General features: G+C 45.4%; 1 protein-coding gene across 1 annotated transcript in view; it reads right to left on the reverse strand.

The window, feature by feature from the left end:
* LOC141111430 (uncharacterized) overlaps window positions 1–19,979 on the reverse strand; it is a 96,710-nt gene extending 76,731 nt beyond the window's left edge. Inside the window, exons 1-5 of the mRNA XM_073603728.1 lie at window positions 13,643–19,979; window positions 11,735–11,850; window positions 7,275–7,342; window positions 6,719–6,915; window positions 2,019–2,181 (exon numbers count right to left, since the gene is read on the reverse strand). Coding sequence (XP_073459829.1) covers window positions 2,019–2,181; window positions 6,719–6,915; window positions 7,275–7,342; window positions 11,735–11,850; window positions 13,643–19,946 — 6,848 coding nt within the window. The 5' untranslated portion in view covers window positions 19,947–19,979. The remainder of the gene's footprint in view (window positions 1–2,018; window positions 2,182–6,718; window positions 6,916–7,274; window positions 7,343–11,734; window positions 11,851–13,642) is intronic.
* Between the last annotated feature and the right edge of the window lie 4 nt (window positions 19,980–19,983).

A 19,983-nucleotide genomic window follows, 5' to 3' on the forward strand; every position in this document is an offset into this window, starting at 1 on the left:
AGGTCTCTCTCTGGGATAAGAAAACAGACTTCAAACAATAAGCCCTTACACCATATCCTCTGGAATTCCTCAGAAGACGAAGGTTTTGTGAAGACGGCATGGTATGTGGCCTTATTGCTTGAAGAAATGGGTCACAGCATGTTTATTGAACTATCTACTGGCCTCTTGCATTGTGCATGGAGTAGCAAGGCATGACCCTCTGACCAGAGTATTTTGTTATGCCTCCTCCATTGGGCATTGGATCACCCTTCTCCCATTACGTATAACAAATACCATAGTAAACATAAGAGGCCTTTAAGTGCTGAAGGAGATTTGAACAGGGAATTCAGTAGTAGAAGGATTCTTAGACCATTGAATACTCTTCAGTTTCATACAAATGTTGCTAATCTTTAGTTCTAAAGGGCCACCTACAGTTCATGTTTTATGCTTTATCATGAGCACATCTGCATAAATAGAAGACCATTATAAGAGCACCCCCCTCTGATCCTGAGAAGATAACTGAGAGATAGAAATGGTTGGTGGCCTTTGAGAAATGAGGTTGTACACCATTGCTCTATGTGTAACTTCAGAATGCTTAGTAAAGGTCAATCACAGTTATAAAGTTAGAGCGTAACCCTAGGCAGATATACCCCACCACCACCACCACCATCACCATTACCTCTTTAGTAAAGCTGTAATAAGCTTGTTAAGTCTAGGGGGCTATAACAAAGACTATAGATACTTAAATGACTCCTGGCTCTCATGCAGGTTTCTTCCCCACCGAATGACCAGTACCACAGAGCAGCTCCTCTTCACTGGTCTCCCAGCTGCCCCCTCACCAACGTTATCCTGTACAATGCTGGACCAGTGGGCCTGCACTGTATGTGAGGTCAAGAGCCCACCCACATTGTGGGAGCAAGGATGTTCTTCGGTTTCAGCACCCTAGACTTAATGAGCATTAGAGCCTTAATAGAGGAGAGGGGAGCCTACCAATAAGGAATTTTTACAAGCTGTTTGTTGTTTGACTTTAACATTATCAGATTATTATAGTACATGCAGCACCTACTTAGTGCAGAGCAGGCTGCCAGGTACATTTAGTTAGCTCCACAGTTATCAGAGGAGAGGGGGTTGATTATTTAGGGCTGTTCATTGTCTCACAGGCTGGTGCTCTGTTTCATTCCCCTGTCTTCTAGAGGATTCTAGAATCAGAGTGAGACTCCAGGGTGATGTGCCCACTAGATAGTTGGAGAGCCTATAAGTAGTCTGAGGCCTGAGGCAGCATGTGCAGATTTCCTGGGTCCAGTCCTCCTGGAGGAGACTCCTGGCTGGGCAAGGGGCTCTGCCTCGGGGGAATTTTCTTGAAGAAACCATCAGGAAGGCGCCAAGGTCCCAGCTAGGCTTAGCTCGAGGGCCTATTCGCAAGCTTAAGTCAAGTTGGGTCCGGAGAAGCTCACCGGAGAAAGCCAGGAGGAAGTTGGTGAGGAATAGTCCATCTATCCTATGGTGGTGAGTCTACAGCTCCCTCATTAGGAAGAGCCTCGTGGATATCAGCAGGAGGCAACCAGAGATCCCGTGCCTGTGTGAGTAAATGACCCCAGTGCTGAAGAGTTAGGGACTGTGTGGAGCTTTTAAACTCTGGAAGGAGTACTAGTCACTGTCAGCATAGAGATCCTGTAAGACTTTCCCTTTTGTACAGTGCAGCCAGAAAACTAAGGAGCCCTCAAGTTATTTGGTTCTGCAGTTTATTGGGGTATCTCATGCTCCCCTTATCCCTATCCAAGTACAACGTCCCAGAGAAAAAACCCAAAAAAGAAACCCCTAGATTTTTCTATGGAGCCAGGAGTAAAGAAGATTCTGTGTGCCTGTAGGAGCCGCTAGGGAATGTAGTCCTATTTCCTCACTGACAGTGCGCACAGTGCTACATTCACAAGCGGCTCCTATAGAGGTGTGTCACATCCATAAAAGATAGTGATATTAGATATACCAATCAATGAACCTAGTTGAATTAAACATATATTTTCAACAAAAAGTTCTCTTACATGCAAACTGATCCGTTGACTTGGTTGAAGCACTGCTGACCGGCTGCACAATTGCCGTTATTTTGAACGCACGGCCCGAGACACGCGCAGGACTCATTGCATTCCACCATGTAACCACTGAAGTTTGTGCTGCAATTTATATACAGCTTCATCTGATTTACATCTGAAAAGAGAAACAGAAGACTTTTTAGTTTTCTTTAAAAATGTGTGTCGCCTATTTTTGGGTTGCTGGTAGTCGGCACCAATGTGTAACGAGATATAATGAGAGATGACCTGTGTGCAGATATATGTTATATATGATATATGTTATATACTAATGTGCCATTCTAAGCTCACAAATATTGGTTTGGATCTGTTTGGGTGTGAAAAGGCAAAGATAAACTGAAAGGATGAAGATACACACAGGGTTTTATGATGTTTTTTATGGTGGTACCCATCTTTTGTAGTTGTGTTAGGCAAAGGCCTGCAGGTGCCGTATGGTAAATATCGCTTTAGTGAAAATCATAAACAGAATGAAAAAAGGAGAAATGGGGAAAAAAAATGGTCACTAGGACAACCCTTTACTTTCATTTAAAAAAAAAAAAAATTTCCCCAAAGGATAAGTGCCGTGGTTGTGTCTGTTTACAGAACTAGCATTGAAAAAATTCAGATACATGGCAGGAGCGGGGCCTGACTGGGAGGACATTGAAGAAGGGGCTATGTCACTGGTGGGCAGGAGCGGGGCCTGACTGGGAGGACATTGAAGAAGGGGCTATGTCAATGGTGTGCAGGAGAGCGGCCTTACTGGGAGGACATTGAAGAAGGGGCTATGTCACTGGTGGGCAGGAGCGGGGCCTGACTGGGAGGACATTGAAGAAGGGGCTATGTCACTGGTGGGCAGGAGCGGGGCCTGACTGGGAGGACATTGAAGAAGGGGCTATGTCACTGGTGGGCAGGAGCGGGGCCTGACTGGGAGGACATTGAAGAAGGGGCTATGTCACTGGTGGGCAGGAGCGGGGCCTGACTGGGAGGACATTGAAGAAGGGGCTATGTCACTGGTGGGCAGGAGCGGGGCCTTAGATCTCAATGGAGCTCTGACAGAAGGCGTGGGGTTACTATCTGTCAGGTTAAATCATTCAGAAGAGGTTGTAAAAACGTCCCGTGTACGTGAAGCCTTAAAGTATTCCTTGCCAGTTTCCGGAGGGCATCAGGACCAACTAAGGCTGAATTCACCATGAAATTACAGCTGGATCTCCCAATCACCCCATCTTTGGCACTATTGGGTATCATGAATGACGAACAAAGGTCTCCCCATACTAAGGTACTGATAGCATATCTCCTTTTATTAATGCGAAAAAAAAAATAAATTATGAAATGGTTGTCCCCATCTACCCCTGTAGTATCCTCCTAGGAGGACATGGTGGATGCTGCCCTCCCTATGTACAAAATGACATATATCAATCAGGGAAAAGTATGGTCCCTATGGATCTCTGATTAGCTGGCCAACATAAGGGACAAGGATGGTGCAGATGGTCTGGGTGAGGAGTTTTGCTCTATGTGAGTCCTTTGAGAACGTCCCCGGAGGACGGGACTTCTGTGTTGTTTCTATTGATGATGTAATACATTGTATATATCTTCTTTATGTTTCTTCTGTATAATGGTGAAATAAAGCCACCCCTGTTTGTGTAAGGCTGAATTCACTGGAAGCACAATTACTATTGTTTTTACTGCCACCACCACATACCTAATGTTGTTGGGGGCGGGGCAAATTTCATAAGCCGACTGTCAGAAGGAAGTGATCCGGCGGCTGTGCAGCCACTAGATTGCTTCCACTCACCCCTGTAAGTGTCAATCCCCTCCCCCCATGCATCACATGGAGGACTTTTTGTCCCCCTATAGAATGATAGAATGAAAAATAAAGTTTAGTGAAAGAAGTGTGAAAAATGAAAGTTCCATCCAAGCACGTAACCCCCCCTCCCCCCCAAAAGAATGCCCCCCTCACCCCCCCATATACGCACAAGAATGAATGTAATTTACACATGTCGAGGGTGCCTATGCACAAAAACGTTGCTTGTGATACACGTTACATATTACCCCGCATGCCAGACTGAGGTCAATAATTCTTGGCCTATTATTCACCGTTATTTCTAAACTGATGACCTGGAGGGGCTTTTAAAAACGTCCCCCATAGAAAATATAGTGTACCAAAGTTTGTCGCTGTTTCTTGGGAGTACAATTTTAAAGTTTGACACGTTCGGTATCTATTTGCTCTGCAACATCATCTTTTATATATTTTTTTACCAAAAACTTGGATAATATAATGGGGATGATTTACTAATAACAAATATACTGCGCACTGCGAGTGTACTCGCTTCTTAGCTTAGTAAATCAGATGAAGCTTCACATCCAAGGAAAATAAAAATAAAAACAGCATCTTTCAGTAGCGGCTGGTGGGCTCCCCCCCCCCCCCTCCAGGCAGCGCGGCACTGTCACCCAGCACCCCCTAACCCCCCCGGGAGGTCCGTCACTTACTATGTGGATGTGGCGGACTGCGTCCTCCTCTCCTGCTGTGTCCTCCTCTCCTCCTGTGTCCTCCTCTCCTCCTGTGTCCTCCTCTCCTGCTGTGTCCTCCTCTCCTGCTGTGTCCTCCTCTCCTCTTGTGTCCTCCTCTCCTTCTGTGTCCTCCTCTCCTTCTGTGTCCTCCTCTCCTCTTGTGTCCTATTCTCCTCCTGTGTCCTCCTCTCCTTCTGTGTACCCCTTTCCTCCTGTGTCCTCCTCTCCTCCTGTGTCCTCCTCTCCTTCTGTGTCCTCCTCTCCTCTTGTGTCCTCCTCTCCTCCTGTGTCCTCCTCTCCTCCTGTGTCCTCCTCTCCTTCTGTGTACCCCTTTCCTCCTGTGTCCTCCTCTCCTTCTGTGTCCTCCTCTCCTCTTGTGTCCTCCTCTCCTCTTGTGTCCTCCTCTCCTCCTGTGTCCTATTCTCCTCCTGTGTCCTCCTCTCCTTCTGTGTACCCCTTTCCTCCTGTGTTCTCCTCTCCTTCTGTGTCCTCCTCTCCTCTTGTGTCCTCCTCTCCTCCTGTGTCCTCCTCTCCTCCTGTGTCCTCCTCTCCTTCTGTGTCCTCCTCTCCTTCTGTGTCCTCCTCTCCTCCTGTGTCTTCCTCTCCTGCAGTGTCCTCCTCTCCTCCTATGTCCTCCTCTCCTCCTATGTCCTCCTCTCCTTCTGTGTCCTCCTGTCCTCTCCTCCTGTGTCCTATTCTCCTTCTGTGTCCTCCTCTCCTCCTGTGTCTTCCTCTCCTGCTGTGTCCTCCTCTCCTCCTATGTCCTCCTCTCCTCCTATGTCCTCCTCTCCTTCTGTGTCCTCCTGTCCTCTCCTCCTGTGTCCTCCTCTCCTCCTGTGTCCTCCTCTCCTCCTGTGTCCTATTCTCCTCCTGTGTCCTCCTCTCCTTCTGTGTCCTCCTCTCCTCCTGTGTCCTCCTCTCCTCCTATGTCCTCCTCTCCTCCTATGTCCTCCTCTCCTTCTGTGTCCTCCTCTCCTCTACTCCTCTGACCTCCTCTTCTGCTGTGTCCTCCTCTCCTCCTGTGTCCTCCTCTCCTTCTGTGTCCTCCTCTCCTCCTGTGTCCTCCTCTCCTCCTATGTCCTCCTCTCCTTCTGTGTCCTCCTCTCCTCTACTCCTCTGACCTCCTCTTCTGCTGTGTCCTCCTCTCCTCCTGTGTCCTCCTCTCCTTCTGTGTCCTCCTCTCCTTCTGTGTCCTCCTCTCCTCCTATGTCCTCCTCTCCTTCTGTGTCCTCCTCTCCTTCTGTGTCCTCCTCTCCTCTACTCCTCTGACCTCCTCTTCTGCTGTGTCCTCCTCTCCTCCTGTGTCCTCCTCTCCTCCTGTGTCCTCCTCTCCTCCTTCTGTGTTCTCTCCTCTTCTGCTGTGTCCTCCTCTTCTGCTGTGTCCTCTGGGCGGTGGCAGCGGTGGGTCCGGCTCCAGCGTGTCTCCTCTTCCACAGCGCTAAGCATCCAATAGGATTGCCCGGCACTTTGGCCAATCAGAAATCAGGTCTCACTGCCCTGTCTCCTGATTGGCGGGGAGTAACTGTAGTGTGAAAATAGCAAAAATTTGTTTGCTATGGTCACACAATTGGGTGGGATTGGAGCGCACTCTCTGCACCCAGAGCCCACCCTATTTTGAAGCCTATTAGGGCATCTGGCTCTAATCAGGGGCTTAAAAAAACACTCCCCCGACTATCCCCGCCATAGGAATGAATGTGTCCGGCATCCTGAAAGGGGCCGGGCACATGGACAGGGAGGGCAGAGGAGGTGCTTGGGGGGGCGGCACCCGTGTGCCCACAATGTACGGGCAGCCCCTGGCATTTTTGCTTGTAGATGATGATCAGCAGTGATCCCCCTCATTTCTGAGCTGCCCCTCAGATCACAGCAGTTGCAGTATACGGCATACTTGCCTTCAGTAAATCCACCTCATTGTGTTTGTGAGCCCTAAAATTGCCTTTAGCATATATTTTACTGAAATTTTGTGTTTTGTAAACTGCTGTGCTGATATCATGTAACATAAAACATTGGAACTAGCACTACTTTATTCTCCAGGGTCTCTGCTTTCAGAAAATATATCATGTTTGGGGGTTTTAATTAATCTTCAGGCCTAAAATGTTTTTTTGAAGCATGTGAGGAAAGAAAACCATGAAGAGGTCTCTGGCGGTGAGCGGGTTAATGTGAAGACATACCTGTTATGGGGGAGGGGCCGGGCGTGACGCTCACGTCCTTCACACTGGAGTTGAGGCTCGTGGTGTTCAGTTCTGTCAGATCGTTTGTAAAGATTGTATTGAGGTTGGTTGTCAGGTTGTTATTGATGAAGTTGATGTCCGTCTGGTTGTTGGGGTAGGTATAGTCACCGGTGGTGTTCACAATGGTGCTTCCATTTCTGGAAGAAGATTTATGAGAAAAGTGATCAGTAAATGTGCAATCCTACGGAGCTACAGAAACCTCGAGGGGGGAGGGGAGGGGGGAGGGGCAAATACCAATCCAGGGGCGGCTCTAATCCGATCAATATATCAACATTTGAAGATGTCAGGGGGGACCTTCACTAGTTCTTCTCCCACTTACCACCAATGTAAGTCCCTTCCGTCCAACAAACTTCATTCAAATGAAGGACACAGGCTGCCAGTCCCCGCCCAGGAACCTCCCCCAACTGACGCATTTCACTCTCATGGGCCTAATCCTAGAAATCTCTTCTTTTCTTTTTTATTGTTACATTTTATGAACATTGATGAGTCCACTTACCGGACGGAGATCACTCTCATCCCTGAAAAGTATTGCGGTGCCGCCTTCTTATATAACGGTGAGAAGACCTGAGAAGGGAAGCAGAGAATCTCTGACACAGAACACGATATTTTCTACTGATTGACAATGAAGGTCGTTCGTCCTCATTACTCGGCACTGATCCTCGCCAAAAAGTCTCAGTGCTCAAATCATTGGACACGTTTTTTGTTTTTTTTTATTTAAATCAAATGATTTTTATTCATTTTTTTTGTTGTAATACATATAATCAAAATATATCAGATTATTCCATTAGATATTTTTGTTGTAATCTATATATAAACAAATAATATATCAAGTTAATCCATAAAGTATTATAAAGTAAGAGAACACACAAAACAAACATCTTCCTTCTTAAAGTGTCTTTCCACTTGTGCAGTCCAATTAGAGAGAACCTCATTCTATGTATCTTTGTGTTCCCATTCATACAGAATACATTTAAAAAATATATAAAAAGTATCTCCTAACGTGTTGTAGCAACACTGTGTGCCATGGCGTCCCATCGCAAAAATCCATCTGTACCTTTTGTACGGATTAAAGCCAGAATCAATGCTATCAGCGGCATCCCGTCCATTAGGGGCACACGGGCGCCGCCCCCTCTATCCTGCCACCCCCTATATGGTTAAAGGATAGATTCATGCATAGCCACCCCCTATTCATGGATCCGCCCCCTTTCAGGATGCCGGGCGCGTGAATTACAGCGGCGGGGGTGTTTTTTTTGAAGGAGCCAGAGGCTCTAATAGGCTTCAAAATCAGGTGGACTTGGATCATTGGACATTGCGCTCGGAGCCCACCCAGGTGTGTTAGAAAAGCAAATGAATATTCACTCTTCTAACACTGAATTGCCTCTCCGCCAATCATGAAGCGCGGGTCTGTTACCTGTTTTCCGATTGGCTGAAAGGTCAGGCGATCTTTTTGGACGCCTAGGAGGAGGGGGGAGACACAGGCGGAAGCCGCCGTGATCTCAGAAGGAAAGATGACACAGGAGACGCTGCCAGATGCCTGTCGCAGCCTGTTTCCCTGCTCGATGTGCCCGCCGATCCTCGATGTGCTGCCGATCCCTGATGTGCCCACTGATCCCCAATGTGCCCGCCGATCCCCGATGTGCCTGCAGATCCCAGATGTCCCCGCCAATCCCCGATGTGCCCGCCGATCCCAGATGTGCCCGCCGATCCCCGATGTGCCTGCCGATCCCCGATGTGCCCGCCAATCCCCGATGTGCCTGCCGATCCCCGATGTGCCTGTGGATCCCCGATGTGCCTGCGGATCCCCGATGTGCCTGCCGATCCCCGATGTGCCCGCCGATCCCCGATGTGCCTGCGGATCCCCGATGTGCCCGCCGATCCCCGATGTGCCTGCGGATCCCCGATGTGCCCGCCGATCCCCGATGTGCCCGCCGATCCCCGATGTGCCTGCCAATCCCCGATGTGCCTGCCGATCCCCGATGTGCCCGCCGATCCCCGATGTGCCTACCGATCCCCGATGTGCCTGCCGATCCCCGATGTGCCCGCCGATCCCCGATGTGCCTGCGGATCCCCGATGTGCCTGCGGATCCCCGATGTGCCTGCCGATCCCCGATGTGCCCGCCGATCCCCGATGTGCCTGCGGATCCCCGATGTGCCCGCCGATCCCCGATGTGCCCGCCGATCCCCAATGTGCCTGCCGATCCCCGATGTGCCTGCCAATCCCTGATGTACCTGCCAGTCCCTGATGTGCCCGCCGATCCCCGATGTGCCCGCTGATCCCTAATGTGCCTGCCGATCCCCGATGTCCCCGCCAATCCCCGATGTGCCCGCTGATCCCCGATGTGCCCACCGATCCCCGATGTGCCTTCCCATCCCCACTGCCAATAGGGTAAGTGCCGGTGGACCGGCAGACAGGGTGATGGGGTTTGAAGTGCTGCCCCCCCCCCCCCAAACAAAAAAGCACCAGCCTCCACTGAATGCTATTATTTTTCACACTCATTCTGATTCCAATGCACCCCTTTCATGCATAATGGGATATCTGCTCTTCTATTTTCAATACAATAGCGGACTGATGTTTTTTATTACTTTCTGTTTATGTAAATGACCTATTATGGCATTGCTGACATGATGACGACTGATCTGTCTTATGTACCCTTTTTTTTAAATTTTTTTTGTATATTTTTTTATTTACATTTTATTTCGTGTTTGTTATTGAACATATTCTAGAACAAAAAAAAAAAATGCTTTCTCCGTTTGATCTACATTTATAATAACATTGTAATCTTATTGGCTCTTATACCTACTAAAGTTATACAACTTTTGTAAACATGGAAGTTTATATTTTGGAATCGTATCTAACATGCGATATTTTTCAATAAACAGTCTGTAAACAAAAAAGATTAAAAAAAGACCTCATGGCAGATTGCAAACATTTCTGAACAGTTTTATGCCGTGTACACACGATCGGACATTGATCGGACATTGATCGGACATTGATCGGACATTCCGACGACAAAATCCATGTTTTTTTTCCTTCGGATGTTGGCTCAAACTTGTCTTGCATACACACGGTCACACAAATCTTGTCGGAAATTCCGATCGCCAAGAACGCGGTGCTGTACAATACGTAAGACGAGCCGAGAAAAATGAAGTTCAATATCCAGTGCGGCTCTTCTGCTTCATTCCGAACATGTGTGGAACTTTGTGCGTCGGAATTGTGTACACACGATAGGAATTTACAACAACGGATTTTTTTGTCGGAAAATTTAAGATCCAGATCTCAAATTTTGTTTGTCAAAAATTCTGACGTAAAATGTCCGATGGAGCCTACACACGATCGGAATTTCTGACAACAAGCTCCCATTGAACATTTGTTGTCGGAAGTTCAGACCGCATGTACGGGGCATAACAGTGTCTTTGTCCCCACACGGCCTGGGGACACGCTGAGCCCTCCCTCCTTACCATACAATGCAGGTGGCCAGCTTCTAAATCTTTAACTCTTTGTGTCTAGTTTACAACTGATAATTAGCATGCATTAAAAAGGGAATTTACTCCAGAGATAAAACGATTATAAAACTCTGGTCCAGCCACACCTGGAGTATTCCATCCAGTTCTTGTCACCAGTCCTCAGAAGGGATGTGCTGGAACTGGAGAGAGTCTAGAGAAGGGCAACAAAACTAATATGGGGACTGGAGGATCTCAATTATGAGGAACGACTACAAGTGCTACATTTGTTCTTCTTGTAGAAGAGACGTTGAGAGGAGATATGATAGTGATATACAAATATCTCAATGGCGATCCCAGCGTAAGTATGAAACTTTCCAGTCTCAGGGAGTATAAGAAGACACGGGGCCACATGATGAGACTGGAGGGGAAGAGGTATAAGCTGTGTCGGGGGTTTGTCACTGTCAGGGCAGTAAGGATGTGGAACTCTCTTCCACAATCGGTGGTGTCAGCAGGAAGTATGGATAGTTTTAAAAGACTCTTGGACAGGCATTAATGAAAACAATATACGGGGATATGGGAAATAATTTTTCTACACATACACACCTACCAGTGGCGGCTGGTGGTAATTTTTTTTTGGGGGGGGGGGGGCAACCAGTACCACCCCTCGGCGGTTGGACGGTCAGTCGGCGGGCGGATCAGGTGCACTCACCCCTTTCCCTGCTGTCCACGGGCATCGTGGCGGCTTCTGTTTCCTCCCTCTACCTCGGCGGCCAATTGGGACTCTTTTCGGCAAATTGGAGAACGGGTCTCAGACCTGTTTCTGATTGGCTGGATTGAGGATCAGTGTTACAACAGTGAATATTCATTTGCTATTGTAACACCTGGGTGGGCTCATGGCTCAATGCTCTGTATCACGAGCCGCCCACCCTATTTTGAAGCCTTTTGTTAGGTGCTTCAAAAAAACACCCCCGCCGCTGTAATTCAGGCGCCCGCGGTCCTGAATGACGCCTGAATTGGGGGTGGATAGATGTGCTAAGCATGAATCTATCCATTATTCATATACGGGGGTGGTGTGGAGAGAGGGGGCGGCGCCCGTGCGCCTTTAATGGACGGGCCGCCGCTGACACCGACACAGACTGGACGGGATGGACTGTTGTCTCTATTCAACCTTACAACTATGTAACTACATGATTATGATAAGAAGATTTGCAGACAAGACGGGGTTAATTATGAACCCCCCCAATGCCCCACACACACATTCCTCAGGAGAATTCACTTCAGGGGTAAGCAAGTAGCAAATTTGAAACACTTTTTTAAGTTCTGCTATGTGAATGAGAAGATGTAACAAATATACAGTAGAGTAGATATTGTCTCAATTTGGCTACAAAAGTGGAAATGCTCTTTGAATCTCCATCTCTGATTTACCATTTGGATATATTTGGGGAAATGCTGGAAGACATTGAAAATGATCGATTCTTCTCTTCATTACAGGATGTCCTGACATTTACTCACCTCAATAATTAACGTTTCAAACTCTTTGTATTGTGGAGATGAATTGTTTTTCAGTTCTTCGGTGAATTCCCGACCTAATGAAATCACTGCATGGATTTCTTTTTTGGGAACATTTCCTGCAATATAAAGGCATACTCGTCACCCCAATGTGATCGTCCAGTGCACACCGTCACATGGCCAGCATAGTCATTCCGGGGGACCTGAACTCAGGTAGTCTTATAGGGAACATCTAGACATGGTAACTGTGCCTAAGAAGTACCCCGAAAGATTTACCCCCCTTCATCTTAGGTCAATGCTGTCTCTGACTCTCAGGGGATTTACAGCAGAATTTGGGTTGTCTCTTCTGTGCTGCTCACCGTTCTCCTTGCTGGAGGGGAAGCTGTTCCTGCCATTCTACAGTGCAAGGATCTCCCTGCTTCTGCTTCATTCTATCTATGGATCTGTGCTGACTGAATCTCTTCTGTCGTGGGGCAGCAATAGCGTGAGGAAGCAAATACCAAGATGGCCACCTCCAGGCAGAGGGACAGTGCGGAACAGGTGAGGACTGGGGAAAAGATAAGCTGCACGCAGATTAAACGCAATAATAATGAATAGTCTTTTGCCCTCTGCCCCTGATTTTTTTTTTACATAGATTCCACAGTTCATGTCCTCTTTAACCACTTCAGCTCCGGAAGGTTTTACCTCCTTCATGACCAGGCCATATTTTGATATTCAGCACTGCGCTACTTTAACTGACAATTGCACAGGCATGTAACGCTGTACCCAAACAAAATTTATTTCATTTTTTTTCACACAAATAGAGCTTTCTTTTGGTGGTATTTGATCACCTCTGCGTTTATTTTTTTTTTTTATATAAACGAACAATTCCTAAAATTTTGAAAAAAAAAATAACAATATTTTTTTACTATCTGCTATAAAACATATTCAATAAAAAATATAAAAAAACAAAATCAAATTTCTTCAAAATTTTTGACCAATATGTATTCTGCTACGTGTCTTTGGAAAAAAAATCCCAATAAGTGTATATTGATTGGTTTGCGTTAAAGTTATCACATCTACAAACTATGGGATGTTTACTAGAATTTTGCTTTTTTTTAATATTACTGATCAGTGACTTATAATGGGACTGCGATGAGCTATCTGACACTAACTTACACTTTGTGGGAACTGACATTGATGTCACCAGTGACACTAATACAGTGATTAGTGATAATACTATGCACTGTCACTGTACTAATGACACTGGCTGGGGAGGGGTTAACTTCTCGGGTGACCAAGGGGTTAACTTTGTGTCTAACAATGTTTAATCTGTGTACCTCCCTGCTGGCAGTAGAGAGCTCTGTGTTATTTTACAGACACAGGTATCTCTTCTGTGATTCGCTCAGCCATTTAGAGGGTCCTGGACCTGCTGATCGGCTTGTGCTGTAGCGAATGACAGCACAGCCGGGGTGGCGGGCATGTGCAGTCGCGTTCCCTCTAACCGGAAATGCATTACACGTATGAATCTGCACTTTATAAGTAAAGCTTGAAAAGTGGTTAAAGAATCTCAAATCTAATGGAAAACTTGTTGTTTTAAAATAACCATAATAAATATGGCCAGTCACTAGGTCTTAAAATGATCTGTAGGACAACCATTCTAGGTCTAGTCTGATATTTTCACTGAATATCTGCTGTGCTATGAACGTATACCTCCATAGCAGGATCTTCATCCATGAACAGCCTAATGAGTTAGGCAACAAAATCAGAAGAAAGTTATACCCCCCCCCCCCTCCCCCTCCTAATAGAGCCAGTGCTGTCTAGACTCCCAGGCTACAAGTCCAAAGCTAGAAGTGGGATTTCTTGGAAAGCGATAACAATAGTTTTATGTGATTTCACCCCATACATATCACTCACATCCCCAGCTCATACCTAAAACAACGCCAACTTCATCTTCTCCATTTTCACAGTTTTGACCAGTAGTGTGAGGAGGACATAATGTTGATGACCTGGATGTTGAAACCTTTAATCCAGTAGAACTTATTCTTCCTGTAATAAACTCTGAAGTGCTGGATTGTGAGGCTAATGTGACCTGGCCAGTCTGTTTATCATTTGAAAAAGATCTTTCAGTAGATGAACTTGGAATGATTTCCGATATTGCAGAAGTCGGCAAAGTTGGTATTGAATGTGAAGTCTCAGCCGGTATTGTTAGTTTTGATTCCACTGAAGAACTTGGTGTGCCTATTTCAGTTGTCAAGAATTCTGATAATGTTGTTTGAGGAATATTTGACGTTTGGACAATTGGCCTGGTTGAGGTAGACTTAGCAATACTTGACATCTCCAAAACTGTTGAGGAGTGCAGTGTTGGTTCAGAATGTAATGAAGTCCCTGATGTTGGTGTTGTCTGTAAAGTTCTGGATGGTGTTGAAGTACCCAGAGATATTTTTCGTTCTGTTGATGGAGAAACTTCTGATGTTGGAGATGAATGTGATGTTTCAGATGATAATGAGGTTTGTGATGCTGGGGTGGTGTGCGTTAGAACAAGAGGTGAAGTTGATGGAGATACTTCTTCAGTAGAAGCAGATAATTTAGTTAAAGTTGATGCCCCAGTTGTTTGAGAACTAGTCACTGATTCCATCTTCAATGTACTAGAAGGACTTGTGTCGGTCATTGTTGGAGACATTGTTGGTACAATTGACTGTGAGGTTTTCAGTGCAGTGGAGGATTCTGATGGTGTCTGAGTAGAGGATGTGGAGCTCACAGACATGCTGTGTGATGTGCCCATAGAGGGCGTTGATTCTGTTGATGCAGAAACTTCTGATGTTGGAGATGAATGTGATGTTTCGGGTGACATTGATGTTTGTGTTGCTGGGGAGGTGTGCGATGGAACAAGAGATGAAGATGATGGAGATACTTCTTCAGTAGAAGCAGATGCTTTGGATACAGTTGATCCCTCAGATGTCTGATAAACAGTAGATGTATCACTTTTCAATGTACTAGAAGGACTTGTGTCTGTCATTGTTGGTACAATTGATTGTGTGTTTTCTAGTGGAGTTGTGGACTCTGATGGTTGATGAGTAGAGGATGTGGAGCTCACAGACATGCTGTGTGATGTGCCCACAGAGGGTGTTGATTCTGTTGATGCAGAAACTTCTGATGTTGGAGATGAATGTGATGTTTCGGGTGACGTTGATGTTTGTGTTGCTGGGGAAGTGTGCGATGGAACAAGAGATGAAGTTGGTGAAGATACCTCTTCAGTAGAAGCAGATGCTTTGGATACAGTTGATCCCTCAGATGTCTGAAAAACAGTAGATGTATCACTTTTCAATGTACTAGAAGGACTTGTGTCGGTCATAGTTGGAGACATTGTTGGTGCAATTGATTGTGAGGTTTTCAGTGCAGTGGAGGATCCTGAAAGTTGATGAGTAGAAGATATAGAGCTCACAGACATTGTGTGTGATACAGCGGAAGAGGGTGTTGATTCTGTTGATGCAGAAACTTCTGATGTTGGAGATGAATGTGATGTTTCGGGAGACGTTGATGTTTGTGTTGCTGGGGGTGTGTGCGATGGAACAAGAGGTGAAGTTGATGGAGATACTTTTTCAGTAGAGGCAGATGGTTTGGCTACAGTTGATCCCTCTAATGTCTGATTAACAGTAGATGTATCACTTTTCAATGTACTAGAAGGACTTTTGTCTGTTGTTGGAGACATTGTTGCTACAATGGATTGTGAGGTTTCCAGTGGAGTGAAGGACTCTGATGGTTTCTGAGTAGAGGATGTAGAGCTCACAAACATGGTGTGTGATATAGCCGAAGAGGGTGTTGATTCTGTTGATGCAGAACCTTCTGATGTTGGAGATGAACGTGATGTTTCAGGTAACGTTGATGTTTGTGTTGCTCGGGAAGTGTGCGATGGAACAAGAGGTGAAGTTGGTGAAGATATCTCTTCAGTAGAAGCAGATGCTTTGGATACAGTTGATCCCTCAGATGTCTGATAAACAGTGGATGTATCACTTTTCAATGTAATAGAAGGACTTGTGTCTGTCATTGTTGAAGACATTGTTGGTACAATTGATTGTGAGGTTTCTAGTGGAGTGGAGGACTCTGATGATTGATGAGTAGAGGATGTGGAGGTCACAGACATTGTGTGTGATACAGCAGAAGAGGGTGTTGATTCTGTTGATGCAGAAACTTCTGATGTTGGAGATGAATGTGATGTTTTGGGTGACGTTGATGTTTGTGTTGCTGGCGAGGTGTGCAATGGAACAAGAGGTGAAGTTGATGAAGATACTTCTTCAGTAGAAGAAGATGCTTTGGATACAGTTGATGCCTCAGATGTCTGAAAAACAGTAGATTTATCAATTTTCAATGTACTAGAAGGACCTGTGTCTGTCATTGTTGAAGACATTGTTGGTACAATTGATTGTGAGGTTTCTGGTGGAGAGGATGACTCTGATGATTGATGATTAGAGGATGTAGAGCTCAGAGACATGGTGTGTGTTATAGCCAAAGAGGGTGTTGATTCTGTTGATGCAGAAACTTCTGATGTTGGAGATGAATGTGATGTTTCAGGTGATGTTGATATTTGTGTTGCTGGGGAGGTGTGCGATGGAACAAGAGGTGAAGTTGATGGAGATACTTCTTTAGTAGAAGCAGATGCTTTGGATTCAGTTGATGCCTCAGATGTCTGATAAACAGTTGATGTATCACTTTTCATTGTATTAGACGGACTTGTGTCTGTCATAGTTGAAAACAATGTAGGTACAATTGATTGTGAGGTTTCTAGTGGAGTGGAGGACTCGGATGGTTGAAGAGTAGAAGATGTGGAGTTTACAGACATGCTGTGTGATGTGCCCACAGAGGGTGTTGATTCTGTTGATGCAGAACCTTCTGATGTTGGAGATGAATGTGATGTTTCAGGTGACGTTGATGTTAGTGATGCTGGAGAGGTGTGCGATGGAACAAGAGGTGAAGTTGATGGAGATACTTCTTCAGTAGAGGCAGATGGTTTGGCTGCAGATGATCCCTCAGATTTCTGATGAACAGTAGATACATCACTTTTCAATGTACTAAAAGGACTTGTGTCTTTCATTGTTGAAGACATTGTTGGTACAATTGATTGTGAGGTTTCCAGTGGAGTGGAGGACTCTGATGGTTTCTGAGTAGAGGATGTAGAACTCACAAACATGGTGTGTGATATAGCCGAAGAGGGTGTTGATTCTGATAATGCAGAAACTGCTGATGTTGGAGATGAATGTGATGTTTCGGGTTGTGTTGATGTTTGTGTTCCTGGAGAAGTGTGCGATGGAACAAGAGGTGAAGTTGATGGAGATACTTCTTCAGTAGAAGCAGATGCTTTTGATACAGTTGATCCTTCAGATGTCTGAAAAACAGTAGATGTATTACTTTTCAGTGTACTAGAAGGACTTCTGTCGGTCATTGTTGGAGACATTGTTGGTACAATTGACTGTGAGGTTTCCAGTGCAGTGGAGGATTCTGATGGTTGGTGAGTAGAGGATGTAGAGCTCACAGACATGGCGTGTGATATAGCTAAAGAGGGTGTTGATTCTGTTGATGCAGAAGCTTCTGATGTTGGAGATGAATGTGATGTTTCAGGTTGTGTTGATGTTTGCATTATTGGGGAGGTATGCGATGGAACTAGAGGGGAAGTCGATGGAGATACTTCTTCAGTAGAGGCAGACGGTTTGGCTACAGTTGATCTCTCAGATGTCTGATAAACAGTTGATGTATCACTTTTCAATGTACTGGAAGGACTTGTGTCGGTCATTGTTGGAGACATTGTTGGTACATTTGATTGTGAGGTTTCAAGTGCAGTGGAGGATTCTGATGATTGATGAGTAGAGGATGTAGAGCTCACAGACATCGTGTGTGATACAGCGGAAGAGGTTGTTGATTCTGTTGATGCAGAAACTTCTGATGTTGGAGATGAATGTGATGTTTTGGGTGGTGTTGATGTTTGTGTTGCTGGGGAGGTGTGCGATGGAACAAGAGGTGAAGTTGATGGAGATACTTTTTCAGTAGAGGCAGATGGTTTGGCTACAGTTGATCTCTCAGATGTCAGATAAACAGTAGATGTATCACTTTTCAATGTACTAGAAGGACTTGTGTCTGTCAGTGTTGAAGACATTGTTGATACAATTGATTGTGTGTTTTCTAGTGGAGTTGTGGACTCTGATGGTTGATGAGTAGAGGATGTGGAGCTTACAGACATGCTGTGTGATGTGCCCACAGAGGGTGTTGATTCTGTTGATGCAGAAACTTCTGATGTTGGAGATGAATGTGATGTTTCAGGTGACGTTGATGTTTGTGTTGCTGGGAAAGTGTGCGATGGAACAAGAGGTGAAGTTGATGAAGATACATCTTCAGTAGAAGCAGATGCTTTGGATACAGTTGATCCCTCAGATGTCTGAAAAACAGTAGATGTATCACTTTTCAATGTACTAGAAGCACTTGTGTCAGTCATTGTTGGAGACATTGTTGGTACAATTGATTGTGAGGTTTCTAGTGGAGTAGTGGACTCTGATGGTTGATGAGTAGAGGATGTGGAGATCACAGACATGCTGTGTGATGTGCCCACAGAGGGTGTTGATCCTGTTGATGCAGAACCTTCTGATGTTGGAGATGAATGTGATGTTTCAGGTGACGTTGATGTTTGTGTTGCTGGGAAGGTGTGCGATGGAACAAGAGGTAAAGTTGATGAAGATACATCTTCAGTAGAAGCAGATGCTTTGGATACAGTTGATCCCTCTGATGTCTGAAAAACAGTAGATGTATCACTTTTCAATGTACTAGAAAGACTTGTGTCGGTCATTGTTGGAGACATTGTTGGTACAATTGATTGTGAGGTTTCCAGTGGAGTAGAGGATTCTGATGGTTGATGAGTAGAGGATGTAGAGCTCACAGACATGGCGTGTGATATAGCTAAAGAGGGTGTTGATTCTGTTGATGCAGAAGCTTCTGATGTTGGAGATGAATGTGATGTTTCAGGTTGTGTTGATGTTTGCATTATTGGGGAGGTATGCGATGGAACTAGAGGGGAAGTCGATGGAGATACTTCTTCAGTAGAGGCAGATGATTTGGCTACAGTTGATCTCTCAGATGTCAGATAAACAGTAGATGTATCACTTTTCAATGTACTAGAAGGACTTGTGTCTGTCAGTGTTGAAGACATTGTTGATACAATTGATTGTGTGTTTTCTAGTGGAGTTGTGGACTCTGATGGTTGATGAGTAGAGGATGTAGAGATCACAGACATGCTGTGTGATGTGCCCACAGAGGGTGTTGATTCTGTTGATGCAGAAACTTTTGATGTTGGAGATGAATGTGATGTTTCAGGTGACGTTGATGTTTGTGTTGCTGGGAAAGTGTGCGATGGAACAAGAGGTGAAGTTGATGAAGATACATCTTCAGTAGAAGCAGATGCTTTGGATACAGTTGATCCCTCAGATGTCTGAAAAACAGTAGATGTATCACTTTTCAATGTACTAGAAGCAGTTGTGTCAGTCATTGTTGGAGACATTGTTGGTACAATTGATTGTGAGGTTTCTAGTGGAGTGGTGGACTCTGATGGTTGATGAGTAGAGGATGTGGAGATCACAGACATGCTGTGTGATGTGCCCACAGAGGGTGTTGATTCTGTTGATGCAGAACCTTCTGATGTTGGAGATGAATGTGATGTTTCAGGTGACGTTGATGTTTGTGTTGCTGGGAAGGTGTGCGATGGAACAAGAGGTGAAGTTGATGAAGATACATCTTCAGTAGAAGCAGATGCTTTGGATACAGTTGATCCCTCTGATGTCTGAAAAACAGTAGATGTATCACTTTTCAATGTACTAGAAGGACTTGTGTCAGTCATTGTTGGAGACATTGTTGGTACAATTGATTGTGAGGTTTCTAGTGGAGTGGTGGACTCTGATGGTTGATGAGTAGAGGATGTGGAGCTCACAGACATGCTGTGTGATGTGCCCACAGAGGGTGTTGATTCTGTTGATGCAGAAAATTCTGATGTTGGAGATGAATGTGATGTTTCAGGTGACGTTGATGTTTGTGTTGCTGGGGAAGTGTGCAATGGAACAAGAGGTGAAGCTGATGAAGATACATCTTCAGTAGAAGCAGATGCTTTGGATACAGTTGATCCCTCAGATGTCTGAAAAACAGTAGATGTATCACTTTTCAATGTACTAGAAGCACTTGTGTCAGTCATTGTTGGAGACATTGTTGGTACAATTGATTGTGAGGTTTCTAGTGGAGTG

This window comes from Aquarana catesbeiana, linkage group LG10 (genome assembly GCF_042186555.1).
Source record: "Aquarana catesbeiana isolate 2022-GZ linkage group LG10, ASM4218655v1, whole genome shotgun sequence".
Classification (NCBI taxonomy): Eukaryota; Metazoa; Chordata; class Amphibia; order Anura; family Ranidae; genus Aquarana; species Aquarana catesbeiana.